Source organism: Paramisgurnus dabryanus, chromosome 11, assembly GCF_030506205.2.
Source record: "Paramisgurnus dabryanus chromosome 11, PD_genome_1.1, whole genome shotgun sequence".
Taxonomy (NCBI): Eukaryota; Metazoa; Chordata; class Actinopteri; order Cypriniformes; family Cobitidae; genus Paramisgurnus; species Paramisgurnus dabryanus.
In genome coordinates, this window is record NC_133347.1 from 3,948,858 (window position 1) to 3,966,377 (window position 17,520).

General features: G+C 37.7%; 1 protein-coding gene and 1 long non-coding RNA gene across 3 annotated transcripts; one reads left to right on the forward strand and one right to left on the reverse strand.

Moving 5' to 3' along the window:
• Positions 1-926: 926 nt before the first annotated feature.
• LOC135730331 (uncharacterized) lies at positions 927-1,970 on the reverse strand. Its single transcript, XR_010525941.2, has 2 exons — positions 1,863-1,970; positions 927-1,561 (listed from the first exon to the last, which is right to left on the reverse strand). It is a non-coding gene; the product is annotated as an uncharacterized lncRNA (long non-coding RNA).
• A 32-nt stretch (positions 1,971-2,002) lies between these two features.
• On the forward strand, positions 2,003-17,056 carry mecp2 (methyl CpG binding protein 2). Of its 2 annotated transcripts, none has more exons than XM_065270382.2 (3): positions 2,003-2,158; positions 7,413-7,784; positions 10,138-17,056. In XM_065270382.2, exons 1-3 carry the CDS (start codon positions 2,127-2,129, stop codon positions 11,384-11,386), a joined length of 1,653 nt encoding a protein of 550 aa, XP_065126454.1. In that variant the 5' UTR covers positions 2,003-2,126; the 3' UTR covers positions 11,387-17,056. The 2 variants fall into 2 exon arrangements, with proteins under 2 accessions (XP_065126454.1, XP_065126455.1); XM_065270383.2 differs by having other exon boundaries at positions 7,416-7,784.
• The last annotated feature ends 464 nt before the right edge of the window (positions 17,057-17,520 follow it).

Here is a 17,520-nt window from a genome sequence, read left to right on the forward strand (position 1 = left end):
GTAGAAATTTGCAAAAACATAACACAAAAATAACATAGATACAGCCTTTATCTTTTATAAACATGTGCTGGATGTACAGCTGCAATATAATACATATAAGCATGCTATATATTATGAATTCAAAAGAACATTGTTGATTCTTAAGTGTAAACATTCAATTAATTTAAAAAAACTTTATTGTAAATTCTTAGAAAATAGTCTTAGAAAATAGTCTTGGTTATAAAGGCTTGTATACAATACAATCACAGATCAGACAGATCACAATGATCTAAATAAAACATCTTAAAGAAATGAATAAAATAAAAACTATGTTGGAATAAAATAATTTTTTTATCTAATAGATTAATCTGAGGGGACCCAATAATTTCAGATGCCTGCCTAAGTATTCTGGTTAATTTATTTTCGCCTTAAATTGACAAAAAATAAACCAGAATACCATATTAAAGGTTAAAACCGTGTATAACAACCCTTCAATTTCTGCAAAAGAAATAATCTGCTTAGTCTTCTTAATAACACTATTCACATTTTGTGTAAAGGATAAATCACAGTGCCCAGATGTAAAGGTCTCAACCTGTTCGAATATCTGCACCCCTAAGTGGTTCAGATAAGGATGTAAGGAGCTGGATAAGCAAACCCTCTCATAACTCCTCAGTTTTACTATAATGTTCAATCTAAAAAAACTTTCTTAAAACCAGAGAACCATATAACAAATGTACTGTCTATATCTAGCCACAGATCTGTTATAAAAGCTACTAAAGTCATGTCATCAGCGTATTTCAATAGTAACATACACTGTAAAAAAATTCTGTAGAAATTACAGTATGACTGGGTATTACTGCACTGTAAACAATTTCTGTAGAAATTACAGTATTACTGGTTATTACTGTACTGTAAACAATTTCTGTAGAAATTACAGTATTACTGGGTATTACTGGCAACTAGCTGCCAGTAACTTACTGTAGATTTTACATGTATGTTATTTACTAGCAACAGTTTGTTTAATGAACATGAAACATTTTCAATCTTTATCTTCTACAGTAAGTTACTGGCAACCAGCTGCATAATTACAGCAATTTTTTTACAGTGTGGCAACTAGCTCCCAGTAATTTACTGTAGATTTTCCATGTATGTTATTTACTAGCAACAGTTTGTTTAATGAACATGAAACATTTTCAATCTTTATCTTCTACAGTAAGTTACTGGCAACCAGCTCCATAATTACAGCAATTCTTTTACAGTGTGGCAACTAGCTGCCAGTAACTTACTGTAGATTTTACATTTATGTTATTTACTGGCAACAGTTTGTTAAAAAGTTAAATGAACATGAAACATTTTCAAGTTACTGGCAACCAGCTGCATAATTACAGCAAATTTTTCAGTGTACAATTGACATCACACTTAATCTCATTTGTATATATATGGAAAATAAAATGGATGATAGAACACAACCCCGTGTAACCCTACTAACACTACTGTTAAACTTAAATCTAAAGATTTTAACATGTTGAGGTCTGTCTTTTAGGAAGTCCTTGATCCATACAAGAATAAGAGTTGAATAAACCTGAAGACGTCCAAAAATAAACAGATGTTAACTGTATTAAAAGCAGACTTTAAATAAATCCCAAAATGATTTATTAATTTATTATTCTTGTTTTTCTGTTTTAATTTAATTTACTTGTATGTACTTACAAAAAACCACTTACATTTTTATTGTGTGATATGTGTACCTATTTAAAAATGGTATACAGCATACATGTATCTCTCTCTCTATGAACTCTATGACCTCAAGACCAAAACCTCTAAAATCATTTAAATAAAAATTAACATTAACAATAATGCATGCTAAAGAAACAATACTTTACCACATACTGGAGTTCAGACACAATTAACACAGTTTTGCACAATTATTCTGATAATGCAGCTTTCCAAGGACTGGACGTTCTGTAACGATCCGCTTGTATGGTCTCGCGAGAACGTACGTTTCGCCCCCTTTCCCTTCCACCCCACCTCTCGCGATATCTCGCGTCCTAAGGATGGTGTTGTGTTAGAGGGAGTGGGAGAGGAGGGTGAGGGGTACCCACAAAGATGTTGCGTGATTTTTTGGAAATTTATTTATTTAAATAAAAATGGCCGCCGCAGAGAGCGGAGAGGAGAGACTGTAAGTGTGAATCGCATCATTCCCATTGTCAAGGATTTGAATGTCAGGCGCTGCGAGCGGCGATGGCGTAGCTTTTGGTCGTCGCTGCGATATTTTGTCAGGCTGAGGGGATAAAATGTTAGCCGCGCTAGCTTGCGAAGGCGTTCAGAATACGTCACTCGCATTTCCCCCGCTCCTTTTCCACATCATGGATGATCGGCGGAGACTCGGTGCGGCACGATAGCCGTTCGCGTTAGCCCCGCTCGCGCTAACGGCAGGAGGTGTGTTCGGTGTCATTTTCTGACGTTACTTACTTCAAAACTCTTGTAGGCTAAACAACGGAGGGCTGCCTGAGGGCATACACGGTCAGGTTTTGTGACATACGGTTTGTTTTGGTGATATTAGCGGCGTTTGTGTGGAAAATATTGCGGTGTTGTGTTATCGCCAGCTGTCAAAAACAGACTTAAGTAAGTTAGCTAGCGCGTGTGGCGCTGTACACAGCTGCAGGACAGGGCAGGGGATTTGCTTTACATATATCTGTATGCCCTAGCATGGAAGTGATATCAAAACGGACTGAACTTGTGTGTTAGTCCTGTGCACAGCTGTTGTGTAGGTTTCCTGTGTCTGGGTTGTAGGTAGCAAGTTTGCATACACTAGCAAGTTGACCAGTGTCTGTCTGATGTCACTGTGTGCGTCTGTGTTGTTGTTGCTGCTGCTCATTTGGCCCCTGCAGCATGCAAATCTCGTAACTTTATACGAATCGGTGTGTATTAAATATAACAACATGAAACATATTGTGCACAAGATACTTCCATGTGGGCTGCAGACTGGTGATATTCACATTGAGCTGACTTCCGGTTACAAGCTAACAAATTTAACAGCATCGTGTTTGTTAGTATGTGTGTGTGTGTGTGGTCGACCGCAGGGGAGGGTGGTGACATGCAAGACACACTGGTTTATATCTTCTACACACATTTGTGACATGTTTACAGGGTTGAATTTGCATCCGCTGCAACTTCTTCCTGTGTTGCATGTCCCATGCATTTTTTTTGATAGGGTTCATTGGGTGCAAACAAAAAGTAGGATACAGGTCTACAACATCTATGAAATACTGTACAGTTTTACAGTACGGTTTGGTGACTTGGGGAGTCTTTTGTTACTTTCACAAAAATAACATTTTGAAATTTTAGATTCTGGAAAACATCCACTATGTTTGCATGGTCATGTTTCACATGCTTTTCTTAATGATGTATTGTACAATTTGGATGGTTACTAAGCTACTGTGTAGTTTCTAAATAGGGCAGATTGACTTTGTTATCACTTAGAAGGAAGTTGCAATGCACACAGTTACAATCTTTTTGGGTAATAGTTGATGTTGCCTTAACATCATTATCCTTCATAGGCCAACGTAGTGTAATTGTTTTTATTTCGATTATGTTGTTGGGAGTAGGCCTGCAAATTCAATTAAACATGCATTGTCACTGCTGTCCCAAATATAATCGGACCATACATAATAATGTATGAAAGGTAAACACAGTGATGTCCAGCAGAGGTCAAACGCTATACCTTGAAATCCTCATGGGAGGCTCTTTTGAGTTTGGAAAGTATAATTACTGTATGAGACCAGCGTCTGAAATTGTGTCCCGTGTCAGTATGTACTGATTTAGATAAAGTACCTACTGCAAACATTCTGGGTATATCCACTATGTTTGTGTGGTCACATGACACGTACGTTTATTCACCGACTTAACAATGAGTGTGAAAAATAATTAACTCATACAATTAAATCACTGGGAGTACATTTATCACTGCCTTACAGTTTTTTGGCGTTTACTATTAACTCTTGGAATTTGGTGGCTTTTATCCTCATGGGATAAAAAAATGTCTATCCGATAGTTAATGAAAAGTCTTGGCAGAAGCAAAAGACGATCCGTGTATTTTCATAATCTGTTTATTGCATGACGAAGTATTGGACATACCAATTTTACCCAACTATATATCGCCTGGATGTAGGTGATTTTAAAGATGCACGCTTTAAGTGATTTTGGTCAGAAAAAAAAAACACAGAAAGCTTTTTAGAGCATATGCAACCAAATGAATAGCACAGGAAGTCTATTAGGTTTTTGTAGTTGATGCTTTATCTACATATTTTGACACAAAGAATGATGGGAAATGTAGTTAGTCTATAACCTTATTAATGGACGACAGCAATATTTTCTGGCATGCTTTAAAAATTTGAATTAATCGATAGAACACCAAATGTGTTTGAACTACATTGTCTAGCCAACATTTACAATAAAAATGTAATTATGAGATTTAATACAAATAATTATCTTATGCTGTGATTTTTTTTTTTTATTGTCAAGCTGCCAATTTGGAAAGTTGGGGCTTAAAGAAAATCTTGGTTTCTAGACACTAAAATGTGCTGGGTTATTTTCAACCCTGCATTGGGTCAAAAAGGGACAAACCCAGCCGTTGGGTTAAATTAACCCAGAAAATATCTATTTTTGACCCAACGAGTTAAAACAACCCAACATTTTGGCTTTAAACAACTCAACATATAGTTATATTATAACCCAACAGGTTGGGTTCATCTCTTTTTGATCAAATGCTGGGTGGATTTACAGTAAGTCATGTCAACTTACTGTTATTTATCTTGACAAGAGATGAGTTGCTACAGCCTGATCTCACAAAATTCGTACATATTTTACAAGTTGGCTAATTCATATGAAGTCATACAAAAGTAATTGTGGAAAACATACGATTCTCATGAAAAAAACAACGAAACCCAACCCCTAACCCCAACGTCACAGGGGTGAAGGAAAATTGTACAGAAACTTACGAATGTGGTTATATGAATTAATACAAATTAGGCAACTCGTAAAATATGTACTAATTCTCGTGAGATAGCGTTGGTTGCTACAACTTATAAAATATAGATGAAAAAAGTCAACTTCAAGTCAACTTGAAATGACTTGTAAATCTGAGTTGATTCAACAACAAAAAAATTAAGGCAGCAAATAATTTTTTACAGTGTAGAAAAAATGTAGAGTTAACCATGTGCAAATAATTTTGTTATTTGGTAATGTCTTTCGATGAATTTGTCAAACCATTACACAAATCAAATGTTTAGCTTGACACTTTTTCTCTGATTGTTTGTTATGTTTTGAATGAGTATATTTGAACTGAGGTGAATGCAACTAAAATGCATTCCTACTCTTTCACATTTTGCTTCTGCAAGTATTTTTCTCCTTTTACTATTTTTAAATTAATAAATCTCTAAACCATCCAGTCACTACATTAAAAACTTCTTAATTTGATTTTCAATTATTTTATAACTGAACTCATCCTCTGAAGCAGTGTGAATGACGTGAACAAATAAAAGACCTTTGGATTGGAAGAATGTTATAAAAACAAGATATTTTAGTACAACATTAAAGTTTGAATCTGGGGAGACAACTTGGTTTTCCTTTCCTTTTCCTTTGATTTCTGTAGTGCATTGCTTTGCTGGCTCTTTTAAAAAGAAGTTGAAAAGATTGTCTTGTTGCTTGTACAGTTGCATATCACTTAATCTAAGACCTTGTTCACACTGTCAGTCCAAATCTGATTTTGGTGCATAATCGATTGGAATCCAATCACATTTAGAAAGCGTGAACGGCCTTAACCTGCATGAAATCCGTTTTTTTGAACGCATTTGTGTAGCTTTTTGGTTATGTCATGCTGTCATTTCAAGTAAACGCAACCCCAGTGCGAATGTTAGAACAGTCCATTTCTGACGAAATGATAGGGGTGTTTGGGACAATCCATGTATTGGGGAATATAGTTTCTACAACGTCAGACGCTCGAGGCAGATTGACTTGCCAGCGCGACGTCATTGACATAGAAACAATGCAGATAATCCAGAATACGGCAGAACGCTACAGGACGCACATATTGGATCTGAACAGTTGTCATACACAATATGGACAGTGAGTCTGTCAAATCGGATATGCACCAAAATCGGATTTGGACTGACAGTGTGAACAAGGTATAAATGATAGGTCTGCCTGTAAATGTTAACGTGTTATTGCTAAAAATTAAAGCGTGATTTTTCGTACGCAGAATAGTAATTAATTTTTGGTTTCTTAATAAAGTCACTTTTACTTTGTGGTGGCTATTGAACGTCATAACCGGTTGATGTACCTGATGAAACATACCATTATGTCTTTTCGGAGATTGTTATTGCAGTGTAAATATACCGTAAACAAACAAATTAAACAGTTAAGTAGTTTCAGCTACAGTATACCTGTAAAACTTTTTAGATGTGTTTCTTCTGATTGAATTTCAACACTAATATTATTAAAACAATAATTATGATTCTCAGCGATTGAAGAATGTCAAAAATAAGTTTATAATTTTTTATTTTCATTTTCGCTTATTTATATACACATATAACTGAATACTAGGGATGGCCAATAATTTGTGTGCGATATCATGCGCATCTCGTCAGTAAAGCCGGTTCCGTGATTAGTAGTAAATCGTCATCAGCTGCTTTCAGGTGGAGCGGCATTTACTACACAAAGTCGTAGTTCACTGACAAGCAGGGCCATATCGCATACATATCTCAGGCGATACGTCCGCGATAATTAATGCGAAATTGCCCTGATTGTCAGTGAACTACGGCTCTGTGTAGTAAATGCCGCTCCATCTGAAAGCAGCTGATGGCGATTTACTTCTAATTACGGAACCGGCTTCACTTTATACTTTTATACTATATACTTTTTAGTTTCTGAATTGAATTTTTTTAATGTTTTTTTTGTTTTTTTGTTTATTATTCAGACACTATGTGGCACGTAAAATACGATAACATACCAAACCGTATTTAGAGTAATCTGCACACTTCAAAGCAAATCAGTGCAGACAACTTCACACAATTGGGAAATTCCTCTGTCCTTTGAAGAGACAATGATTCACCCTCCAAAGTACATAGGAACCGTTAACACCTTTAGGGTGATTCCCCTGTGTCTGTGGATCAAATAGGAATTATCGAACATAACATCTTTTTCTTAAAGTTACAAAGCAGATGCATCCTAGATTCTGTTCTCATTTTGCCTGCCTGTTATTGGTATTTAATAGAGCTTGTGATCTGACAATGATCAAACTTTGAAGCCAAAATAATAAAATGTTAAGGACAAACATGCAAGCGCAGCACCACTGTTCATTAGACAAGCAGTTGAATGGAGAAAGAGCTGTTATGCAATCAACCTGTCTCAGGGTGTCACTTTTGTGTTGTCAGCAGAGGTGAGGACAAAAATGAAGACCAGGAAGGCTCCAAAGACAAGACCCAGAAGCAGAAGAAAAACAAAAGGGAACGTCAAGATGTGGAAAAACTGGAAGCCACCGTCTCCGTTCCTCCGCCTGGGCCTCTGTTCACGCAGGGGGATGAAGGACAACAGAGGGAGTTGGGAAAATCTGAACCCACTGACCCTGAAGTCGGAGGCGCTCTCAGCGCTCCAGAATCTTCCGCCTCAGCCAAGCAGCGGCGCTCCGTTATCCGGGACAGAGGGCCGCTGTACGAGGACCCTTCACTGCCTCAGGGTTGGACACGTAGGCTGAAACAGCGCAAGTCGGGGAGATCTGCCGGCAAATTTGACGTCTACCTGATCAAGTTAGTACAAGTCATAACAAATATGTAATTAAGAAGGAAATGAAGGAACAGTTTTACCAAAAATAAAAAGTCACTGCATGACTTTCAGTGGAATGGAAACAAGTTATAGCAGAAATTTTAGCTTTTATGTTTGCAGTGAAAGTGAATAGTGACCACGACTGTCAATGATTAAAATTTCAGCGTTTTCTTCACGTAAGATTTCAGAAAGTAAGACTTAATGGTGGTGTTTTGTCCTGTTTGGAGTTTGGCGTCTCCTAGTCCCCATCAACTTTCATGATATGCAAGTGGGAAATGCAGCTTTCTCTTGGTGTTTCATGAAAGAAGTAACACATCAGTTCGAAACAACGGGTTCATTTTTGGGTGAACTATCCGTTTAATATTGTAATATTATATCCACAGATGTAACAATTTTGTACATTTTTGGTTTGAGTCTTTGTGCACTATTTGAAGGTTGCAACTAGACCCATAAATGTGACCCTGGACCACAAAACTTTAAGTTAAAAGTCCACAAAAGTCTTAAGTTGCAAGGGTTTTTTAGTAGCAAAAGCCAAAAATAAGCCCTTTTCACACAGACATTCCGGAAAATACACGGAAAATGTATCCTGGATTTTTCCGGGATCATTTGATTTTTTGTTCATTCACACTGCCAATGATCTGCCAGCATCTGCAAGGTCCCGAAAAGAACCGTGACCTGTTTAAAGTCCTGCACTATCTTCTACGCAGCGTCTGAAGTTTGCATATGATTTATTATTTCTCTCTCCAGAAACCACTCGCGTGCATTTTTGTTGAAGTGACAAGCTAACTTACCTTATATCTACGTCAGTCCAGTTTGCTGACATTTCTCATCGTGAATTTGTTATTGCATGTAAATCCCTCATTTTAAAGAGTTGAACCAACTTCATGTTGCCATGACACGCGCATCCTCACTACGGCATGTGTGTCATTGTTTATGCGTCTCATTTATCATTTCCTGATAATGGCTTCAATCTAGTTTGCGACATTTCTTGCGTTGAATGTTGATATACATGTAAATCTCTAATTTTAAAGAGCTGAACCATAACTTTTGTTGTGATGATGCTTGCGTCCTCATTACGACACATCCATTATGGCATTGTTTAGGCTTCTTGTTCACACAGAGGGTTTTTACTAAGTCCTCTTTCCGGCAACGATCTCAGAAGATTTACGGAAAGTGTTTGCGTTCACACAGAAGCTTGTCTGGCAATTTTACGGGTATTTTTGGGGACCAAAGGTCTTTGTGAATGGGGTTATACATTGTATGGGTCAAAATGATCACTTATATGCCAAAAATGGATATTATATAAAGATCATATTCCATGAATTTATTTTGTAAATTTAAATGTATCAAAACTATTTTTGTGAGTGGATGCAGTTGCTTAGGACTTCATTTGGACTTCAACTTTAACTTTTTTTGCCCCCTCAGAATCCAGATTTTCAAATAGTTGTATCTCTGCCGAATATTGTCCTATCTTAATAAGACATACATCAATGGAAAGCTTATTTATTATTCAGCTTTCAGAATGTATAAATAAATAAAAATGATTGGTTTTGTGGTCCAGGGTCACACATGCGTTATAAATCAGTTGTGCCGTATACAAGAAGCATTGATGTGTCCTCATCCTGTTTCTGTTTTTTGAAGCACTGTTCCCTTTTACATTGAAATTATAGGATTTTATTTAAGAATATCATGGATTAATATGATTTTTTATTTTCTAATGAACTTCTGCCAATTTTACCAAAGCCAGCTTTGATAATTTTGGACCTTGGCTGACGAGTCAAATATGTACATGGATGTTGCACCATGTATACAAATGTTTTGTTCTTTTAAGGATCTGATGCAAAGTAATTTTATGTGCTTCATATGTTTTTTAAATAAATTAGGAAATAAAAAAAATTACAAATTTCACAACAGACTTAGTCTGTGTTGACTCAACATTTTTAGGTGACATGTCACAGTGACATAGGGGTGTGTCACAAATCCAAGCAGCATTCAAAGTGCAATATTGCAAAAAGTGGAATCTGAATTGTATAGAGAAAGGTTTATAGCTGTATAGTGGTCAACGTACAAAACTTTTAAATATAATTTAAGGTAAATAATTCAATATTAAGAAATGCACTGGTCTACCAAAACAAATATGACATGATAGATAAGACATGACAGACGTGTTCCACATCATTGTAGCAGCACATAAGGTAAAATTAAAGAAGACATATTTATTTATGTTTGTATTTGTTATGTTATAATTAAATTTCTATTTTATTTAATCATATGATTATGCTGAATGTTGTATTTGGCTCAATTTCTTTTATTAAAATAGTTGTCTTTGTTTTTCAGCCCAGAAGGGAAAGCCTTCCGTTCCAAAGTAGAGCTCATGGCGTACTTCCAGAAGGTGGGCGACACCACCACGGACCCAAATGACTTTGACTTCACGGTCACGGGCCGAGGGAGCCCATCTCGCAGAGAAAAGAGACCGCCAAAGAAACCCAAAGTGGTAAAACCCTCCGGTCGCGGGAGGGGCCGGCCGAAAGGTAGCGGCAAGATACGGCAAACCACGGAAGGGGTTGCGGTGAAACGCGTTGTGGAAAAGAGTCCGGGGAAACTCCTGGTAAAGATGCCCTTCATGACCCCTAAAACAGAACCGGGGGCTCCTTTGGGGCAAGCGCCGGTTGCCAAAGTGCGCCGAGGACGCAAAAGGAAATCTGAACAGGAGCAGCCGAGCACCCCTAAAAAACGTGGACGCAAGCCGGCCGCTGCGGTACAGTCGGTGGTAGGGACAGGATCTAGCGTCGCGTACGCCGCAGCCGCCATCCTCACGGCCGAGGCGAAAAAGAAAGCTCTGAAGGAGTCTTCCTCAAAGCCCGTCCTGGAGAGGGCGCTTCCTATCAAAAAACGGAAAACACGAGAGACTATGGAGGAGCTGGAAGGATCAACTACCTCCGTGACTGAAACGTCTACGACCATGACGTCTACGACCGTGACGTCCGCACCGAGCGTGACGGGGGTAGCAAAACGACTGACGCCGTCAACTGTGACCTCTGCGGTAGAGGAGGCGGAAACGGCACAGAAGCCTCACAAGCATCTGGGACGGAAGCACAAAGAGGCATCGACGGATCCCGGGAACGGCAGCAGCGGGGATGGAAGCGGTGGACACAAAAGTCACAAGAAGCGAGATCAACGAGGGCAGCACTTTAAACATCACCACCATCATCATCACCATCGATACCTGCAGGCCGTGCCACCCTCCACCTACACTCCACAGGCCCACCAGCTCTCCCTGGGTCACTCCACGCAAGGGGGTCCGCCCGTGCCAGCGGCCGCCGAAGGCGAACCCCGTGACTTGAGCGCCTCCAGGCCCAAACAGGAGCACGCGGCCCGCAGAGAGGAAGCCAGAACTGACAGCTCCTCGGCCAGGGACTCTCAGAACGCAAGCAAGATGGCTTCCGCCGACTTGAGAGGGCAGCAGACGACTGTGACGGGCGACGGCAAGGAGCTGAGAGACATTGTACCGCCCTCCGCCGTCCCGAGGCCGAGTCGAGAGGAAACGGTCGAGTCCCGGACACCAGTGAGCGAACCAGTGAGCTGACTTACTAACTGACCAATCGGCATCAGCAGCTTGGCGTGTGAAGGAAGTAGAGGCCGTCACAGTGAGACGAGTGATTTTACGTTCTTTTTTACTGAGGAAAAAGAAAATGGAAACAAAAGTATACAAAAATGTAAACGCACTTAAACAAAAGGCAGCTGTTGTGTCTCGTTCTCTCTGTGGATTGGATGCGGGGCGATGATTATCTTTGACGTATTGCTTCCGGGTGAATTCTCTGCTATCCTTTTTCTTTATAGTTTTCTTTTTATCAGCTATATCTTTGTATTAGTATATCTTAGCACTCACCTAAATTGTTATTCTTTTGTCAAAGCTTGTAGGAAATAGAAACACGCGCAAGTGGTAATGGATGCACAAGTCAAACGCCATAGTTGTTGCAAAACGTTCCCAATCCAAATGCTCTCAAAATTATTCACGTGTCATAGTCATGTCATCTTGAATCTATATGCCAACCTATTTTTGATTTCGTGTCATAAAGGTGACACAATCCGTTGGCGATGCTGTGCCGCATCTTTTCATGTGAGCTGGAGACAGCTGTTGCGGCATCCTCACCCCTTTTCCTTTTAAATTAAAGTGTCTAGGATAACTCCAAAAGACAAGACTACTTCGTAGTTTTGGGAAGATTTATTGGAATTAGGGAATAGTGTTTTAGTGGTTTTCCTTAATTATTACTAGTTGAGAAAAAATTCAACTAGGGCAGGAAGCGTTCGTTTTTATTTTCTCTGGTGAGGAAGCTAAAGCACAAACGTATTTGTTTGGGAATAACGAAAGCACATCCAGTCTAGCATCTGGAGAAGAAGTATATGCCGATATTCGATCGGAAAAGTAGAAGAGGAGGATCTTGTTAAGATGAATTTGTTATGTTCGCCTGCTTGTTTCCATAAAGTACAATTAAAATAGTGGCCTTGTGTTTCAGCAACACAAATCCCTACAAAAAAAAGTATTTAGTTTCAAATGTAGCTTTTTGTTCGACTTTGTGTGGTTCCAGAGTATTCCCGTAGAGCTGCTGTTGTATAACTGATTCAGATGGGATAAGTGCATAGACGGCTATATTTATATAATGTCTTGTCAGGCTATAGTTGTGTCAGATGCATGGGTTGCTTATGTTTGCGTGCTTTAGGTCTACACACAAAATGGCTTAGCTGTTTATTACAGTGCTTAGTCTTTCCTGTACATAAAGGTCTATAATGTCAGGTACCGCACTGATGGCCACCAAACGGGGTGATGATGTAGAGAATAATGAACAGAAATTTGTTATTAATTGGCTTGGCTAACGTAAGAAAATCTTGGTGTGTGTAGATTATGAACGATTTATTTTTTTATCACCTACTGAATTGTCACTCACCTAAATACAAGCATTTTTTGCAATCAAAATCAAGGACTATACATGCATAAATTTGTAATTGGACGAAGAGTGTGTCGTATATATTTATTAGTAATTATATTTAATTGTACATTAGAGATTCAACTTAATTCTAAGGAATTTCTGAACCAAACTGAGGAAGTTCTTTGTTCGTAATGGTTTAGGATTTCACACAAACTTTTTGTGTTTCCTTTTTTTTATTTCTAAAATAAAATGCACCTTGCTGGGGAATCCAAATTGTCAGAGGCCGTCCCAATTTTTGCAGCTATTCTCTGGTTAGGCTGCACAGACTTCTGTTTCATGTCCAGAGGTTGTAACTTTCCTATATGTTCAAAGTAATCATAATGCCCGTATTTGTTAAGTTCAGTGTTGTATTTTTATAATGTGTGGTGACCCCATAGACTGTAAAAATATGGATGTAGTGTCCCTGACGTCACCTATAGGTTTGTGAAGAGGTTTCATGAAGTAGTAGGCGGTGCCTGCCGTCGCCATCTTGGGCGCGTGTAACCACATCACTTGCAGATAACCGAAAATGGGTAAAGAGGTGAGACATGGCTGAAACTGAGGTGGCTGGTTGCTGAAACCACGCCCACCAGTGGCAGTTCACCTGTCACTCAAGTGGCCACGCCCTTAATTATGCAAAACTTTAAAGCTTAACATAATTGAAACGGATGAGTTACAAAAAAATTAACCCCTTCACAGTTGTCATGAAGGGCAAGATAAGCTATATAGACCAAAAACACTTTTTGTACCAGGCTGTAAACATATTATTTTCTGCTGTAAAGTTGGGCATTTTAACATGGGGGTCTATGGGAATTGACTCCCTTTTGGAGCCAGCCTCAAGCAGAGGAATTGCAGTTTAAGTCACTTCCGTATTGGCTTCATCAGAGAGATTGGAAGGTTGCCCATTGGGATAAACCTCAAATTTGGAAAGCATGTCAATGCTACCTTTCTCTAAAGTTTCTGATCATACTTCTGTGTATGTTTGTAACCAGTTATGAGGCTACAAAGACATTTTAGGTCAGGTCTTGACTGTTACCATCTAGGGCTGGGCAAAAAAAAAGATTTTTCGATTAATCTTTTTTTTTTACGTGGTCGATTCAAAATCGATTCCCAGAGGCCACGAATCAATTTTTTCCATATGTATTTCTGCAAACATTGAACTTAAGATTAACATTAATCTAATTACTATACAGGCTTGTGGCTCTTAATTTCTTTTTACTGATTACCCTTGTAAACTTATGTTCACTGTTCTTTTTTATAAATATACAATTTGTATTAAATCTATATTCATTGAGTTGAATCGAGTATAAAAATCAGAGAATCGGAATCGAATCGAAATTGAATAGATTTGATTGCTTGCTAATCCAAATCGAATCAATCTGGAACATCTGAATCGATACCCAGCCCTATTACCACCACACAATTCTACCTGTAAATCTAATAACTAAATTTAATATCTAGTCATGTTTCCTTTGTAATGTGCACTTATCAGATGGAAGTTAACATAACCAAGCGTGATGGGATGTTACAACCGATGGGAATATTTGAATGCCAATACACTTATAAAAATTCTGGGTTTCTTAAAATTTGGTTTGTCCTTTTTTGACCCAACTTTGGGTTAAAAATAACCTAGCAATTTTTAGATTGTATGCATAAATGACAAAGTTTAACCTTATAAATGCAAGTTTGTCAGTGCATTTTCACTGAATTTAATACTTAAAGTATATTCAACTATTAATCAGTCAGAAAGAGACAAGACACGCACCCGTCTATAAATCTTCTTTTGCTCTGTTAGTTTTGCTAGAGTATGATGATGTTTTTGACATTTGCTGCTGTTTAAAATGCATGCAAGAGTCTCTTATTATTTTGAGTTTTTTGGATAGTGAGTGCTTCATGTGGTATCTTATTGCTTTTAAATGAAAAATATACCCTTTCTTCACCTAATGTGTAGACGAAATTAGCTTTGACAATCCCACAGGACATTACTTGCATCAAGAGTGAAAGCTGTTGGTTTCCATTCTCTTCCTTCACCACCACCTGCCCCCCTTCCTCGAACCCTCACCAGTGGGAAGAGGCACAATGGATTAAAGAGCGTTTGCGCTCTGAACAAGGGCTATGTAATCATTTCAAATAGTCAGAAGCAGATGGCGGAATGGGTTTTGATGTCAGGGTTTTATTTAAAGAAACGGTGATCTGTTCCACTTTGTAAAGGCAAACTCGGTTAATAGCTTGAGGTCAAACTAGCGACTTTAAGTGTTGACAACCACTGGCTCACTCTTTGTCCTTGTCGGAGTTTGAGCGCTCACTTAACCAGCGGTTGACGTGGTGACCTGTCCGCGGTGAATGTCTCCCTGGTCTGGATAAATTTGGGGGGCGAGTGAATGAAGGTTGCAGAATGGATCATTTCGACTTTTACTCAGCATGTAAAGACTTCTCATAATAAAATAACATGAATGAATGAAAGGAAAGAAACCTCCAGACATGAACGGAAGTTTTAGTGAAAAGCATCAACTCTTATTGACCACAAAAGATGCATCTGGTCTGGCTGCAACAGAAAGGGTAGTGCCTTTATTTTGGGAGACTTACTAAGGTGGTAGAAGTGACCTTTGATTCTGAAGAAACACGTTTATCCCAGCAAAGCCGAAGGTGAATAAACTAAAATGTTTTGGTTTGATTGGTCAGTTTTTATATAGGTAGGATGTGCACTGGTGTGTTGTAACTAGATGTTATTGTTAATGATTTTTTCTGCCGGACGTTCGCGTCCGCATATTAACCCATGAACTTCTTTACTTTCGTAGCGTTCAAGGCCACTGACAAAAACCGAGCCCTGCAAATGGGTGAAGACAAAATTACTTTGATTATTTATATGTTTTTGTTTTTTTGTGCCGCTGGCAGTGAAATATGCTATGGAATGTCCTTGTGTCCTTGTAGCAAAAAAAATACATGCTATGTACGTGAACATGTATCAATATGCATGATTGCCATTAGAAGATAGGACATTGCTTGCCCTTTACTATTATATACAAGATGTTTTCAAACAGCACTCCAGAAGCTGAGCCCCACATGCCAACTGAATCTGAAGGATTTTTAGGAGGTATCAAATACTGAACGTGTTTTGTTAAATAAAGGCTAGCTGTGCACTTCAGTCTGTTTAATATGAACAAATTGATTTTTTTCTTTAGTGAATAACTTGCAAAATTGCATTTATTTGTGTTACCACGTAGTGGTTATATTCTTATTTCTCTCAGTTTTATTTAATTTAATGAATAAATCCACCATTTGGAATAGACCTTTTTATCTTGTAGCAATAGTGTACCCAACAGACCTGACTGAATTTTCTTCTCAAGTATGTTTCTAATTTGTGTACTTTGTTTAATAATATTATCTGAAGTTAATAAAAAGTTTACCCATTTAAATGAAATACAGCACTTCCAGTCATACAAGCAGGATAATTTAAAGTCAAATAGATAAAAAAAGTGAAACTATAAGAAATAGTTCCACAGTTGCACCGTGATAAAAAAGTTCATGGTCTATTTAATTAACATAGTCTTGTGCCTTGAAGTTTCCGTATAATAGAATTTATCTTTATACTGTAGTTGTATTTTTATTCAGAGTCCTGTGTTTGCCTCTTGTTGGTATTCAATGCTTTGGATGTATTAAGGATTTCTAGAAATCAACAATATGTTTGCTTTTCTTTATTTTCTTAATTGAAAAAATGCATTGGATAACATTAGAAAGATGTATTTGGGCAATATCGATGATGTAAAAAGCTATAGGATCTCAATGTTTTTCCATCCCTTGTATGTGTCTCTGATTATTGAGTGAAGCGTGTTGTTGGGAAATATTTTTCATTATACCATCACAACTTTGCCTCAAACATAATCTTCCAATCACAACATTCAGTTTCACGACAGAAAGGTTTTAACCTTGACCGGAAGGACGACGAGTCTAAGATCTGCACTTTATAAAGAATGTTTCCCGGCAGGACACCCATTAACTTTTTGTATGTATTTTTTTTTACCTTTGTCCAAAGCTGTTTTGTTTTCATATATTTTTTTTTGTTAGTTTTAAATTAAAGGGATTAGTAGTATGTATCTAAAAATATGTTATTTTAACCAAACAATCCTACCGACTATAGGTGTCAGTGGTTAATCACCGTCTGCCAAGCTGAGTCCTTGCCTTCCTGAAAGTGAAAAGTATAGTTTGTGTCTACTTTTATAGTACTGTGTTACTGTATCATTTGTTTGCCGTATGTAACAGATACACAATAGTAAACAACATTTACCTGCTCTCTGTCTACAACGTTTATTTCTCTCTAATTATGAAATAAAAGATGTTCTGAATAGTGTTTAATAATGATGTAATTGTTTACAAATATACAGAATGAGAAAGAGAAATGCAAGAGGGAAAATATTAATTAATAGATTTTATCCTTGTATGTGTTTAATAAAATACATTTACTATTACATTATATATAAAAAAAATTGAAAATAATGTTTCTATAGATGGAGTCACTCATCCAGAAATGCAGCATTAATTACAAAAGCCTCAGTATCAAAAGGGAAAACAAAACATAAAACAAGTTCTCATCATGTATCTTTGGAAAATAATGGGGTGGTTTCCTGAACAGGACTTAGTCCCAGACTAAAATGCATGTATGAGCTGTTTTAATTTAAAAACACCTTGCACTCACATATATTAACATATATCAGTGTCATTGTTTGGTCTCAAAATGCACAAAAAAGGTATGTTT

Coding starts and splice junctions, on each gene's coding strand:
- mecp2 (XM_065270382.2), top strand. CDS start 2,127: ATGGCCGCCGCAGAGAGCGGAGAGGAGAGACT. Junction 2,159..7,412: donor GAGAGCGGAGAGGAGAGACT/GTAAGTGTGAAT, acceptor TTGTGTTGTCAG/CAGAGGTGAGGACAAAAATG. Junction 7,785..10,137: donor TTTGACGTCTACCTGATCAA/GTTAGTACAAGT, acceptor TTTGTTTTTCAG/CCCAGAAGGGAAAGCCTTCC.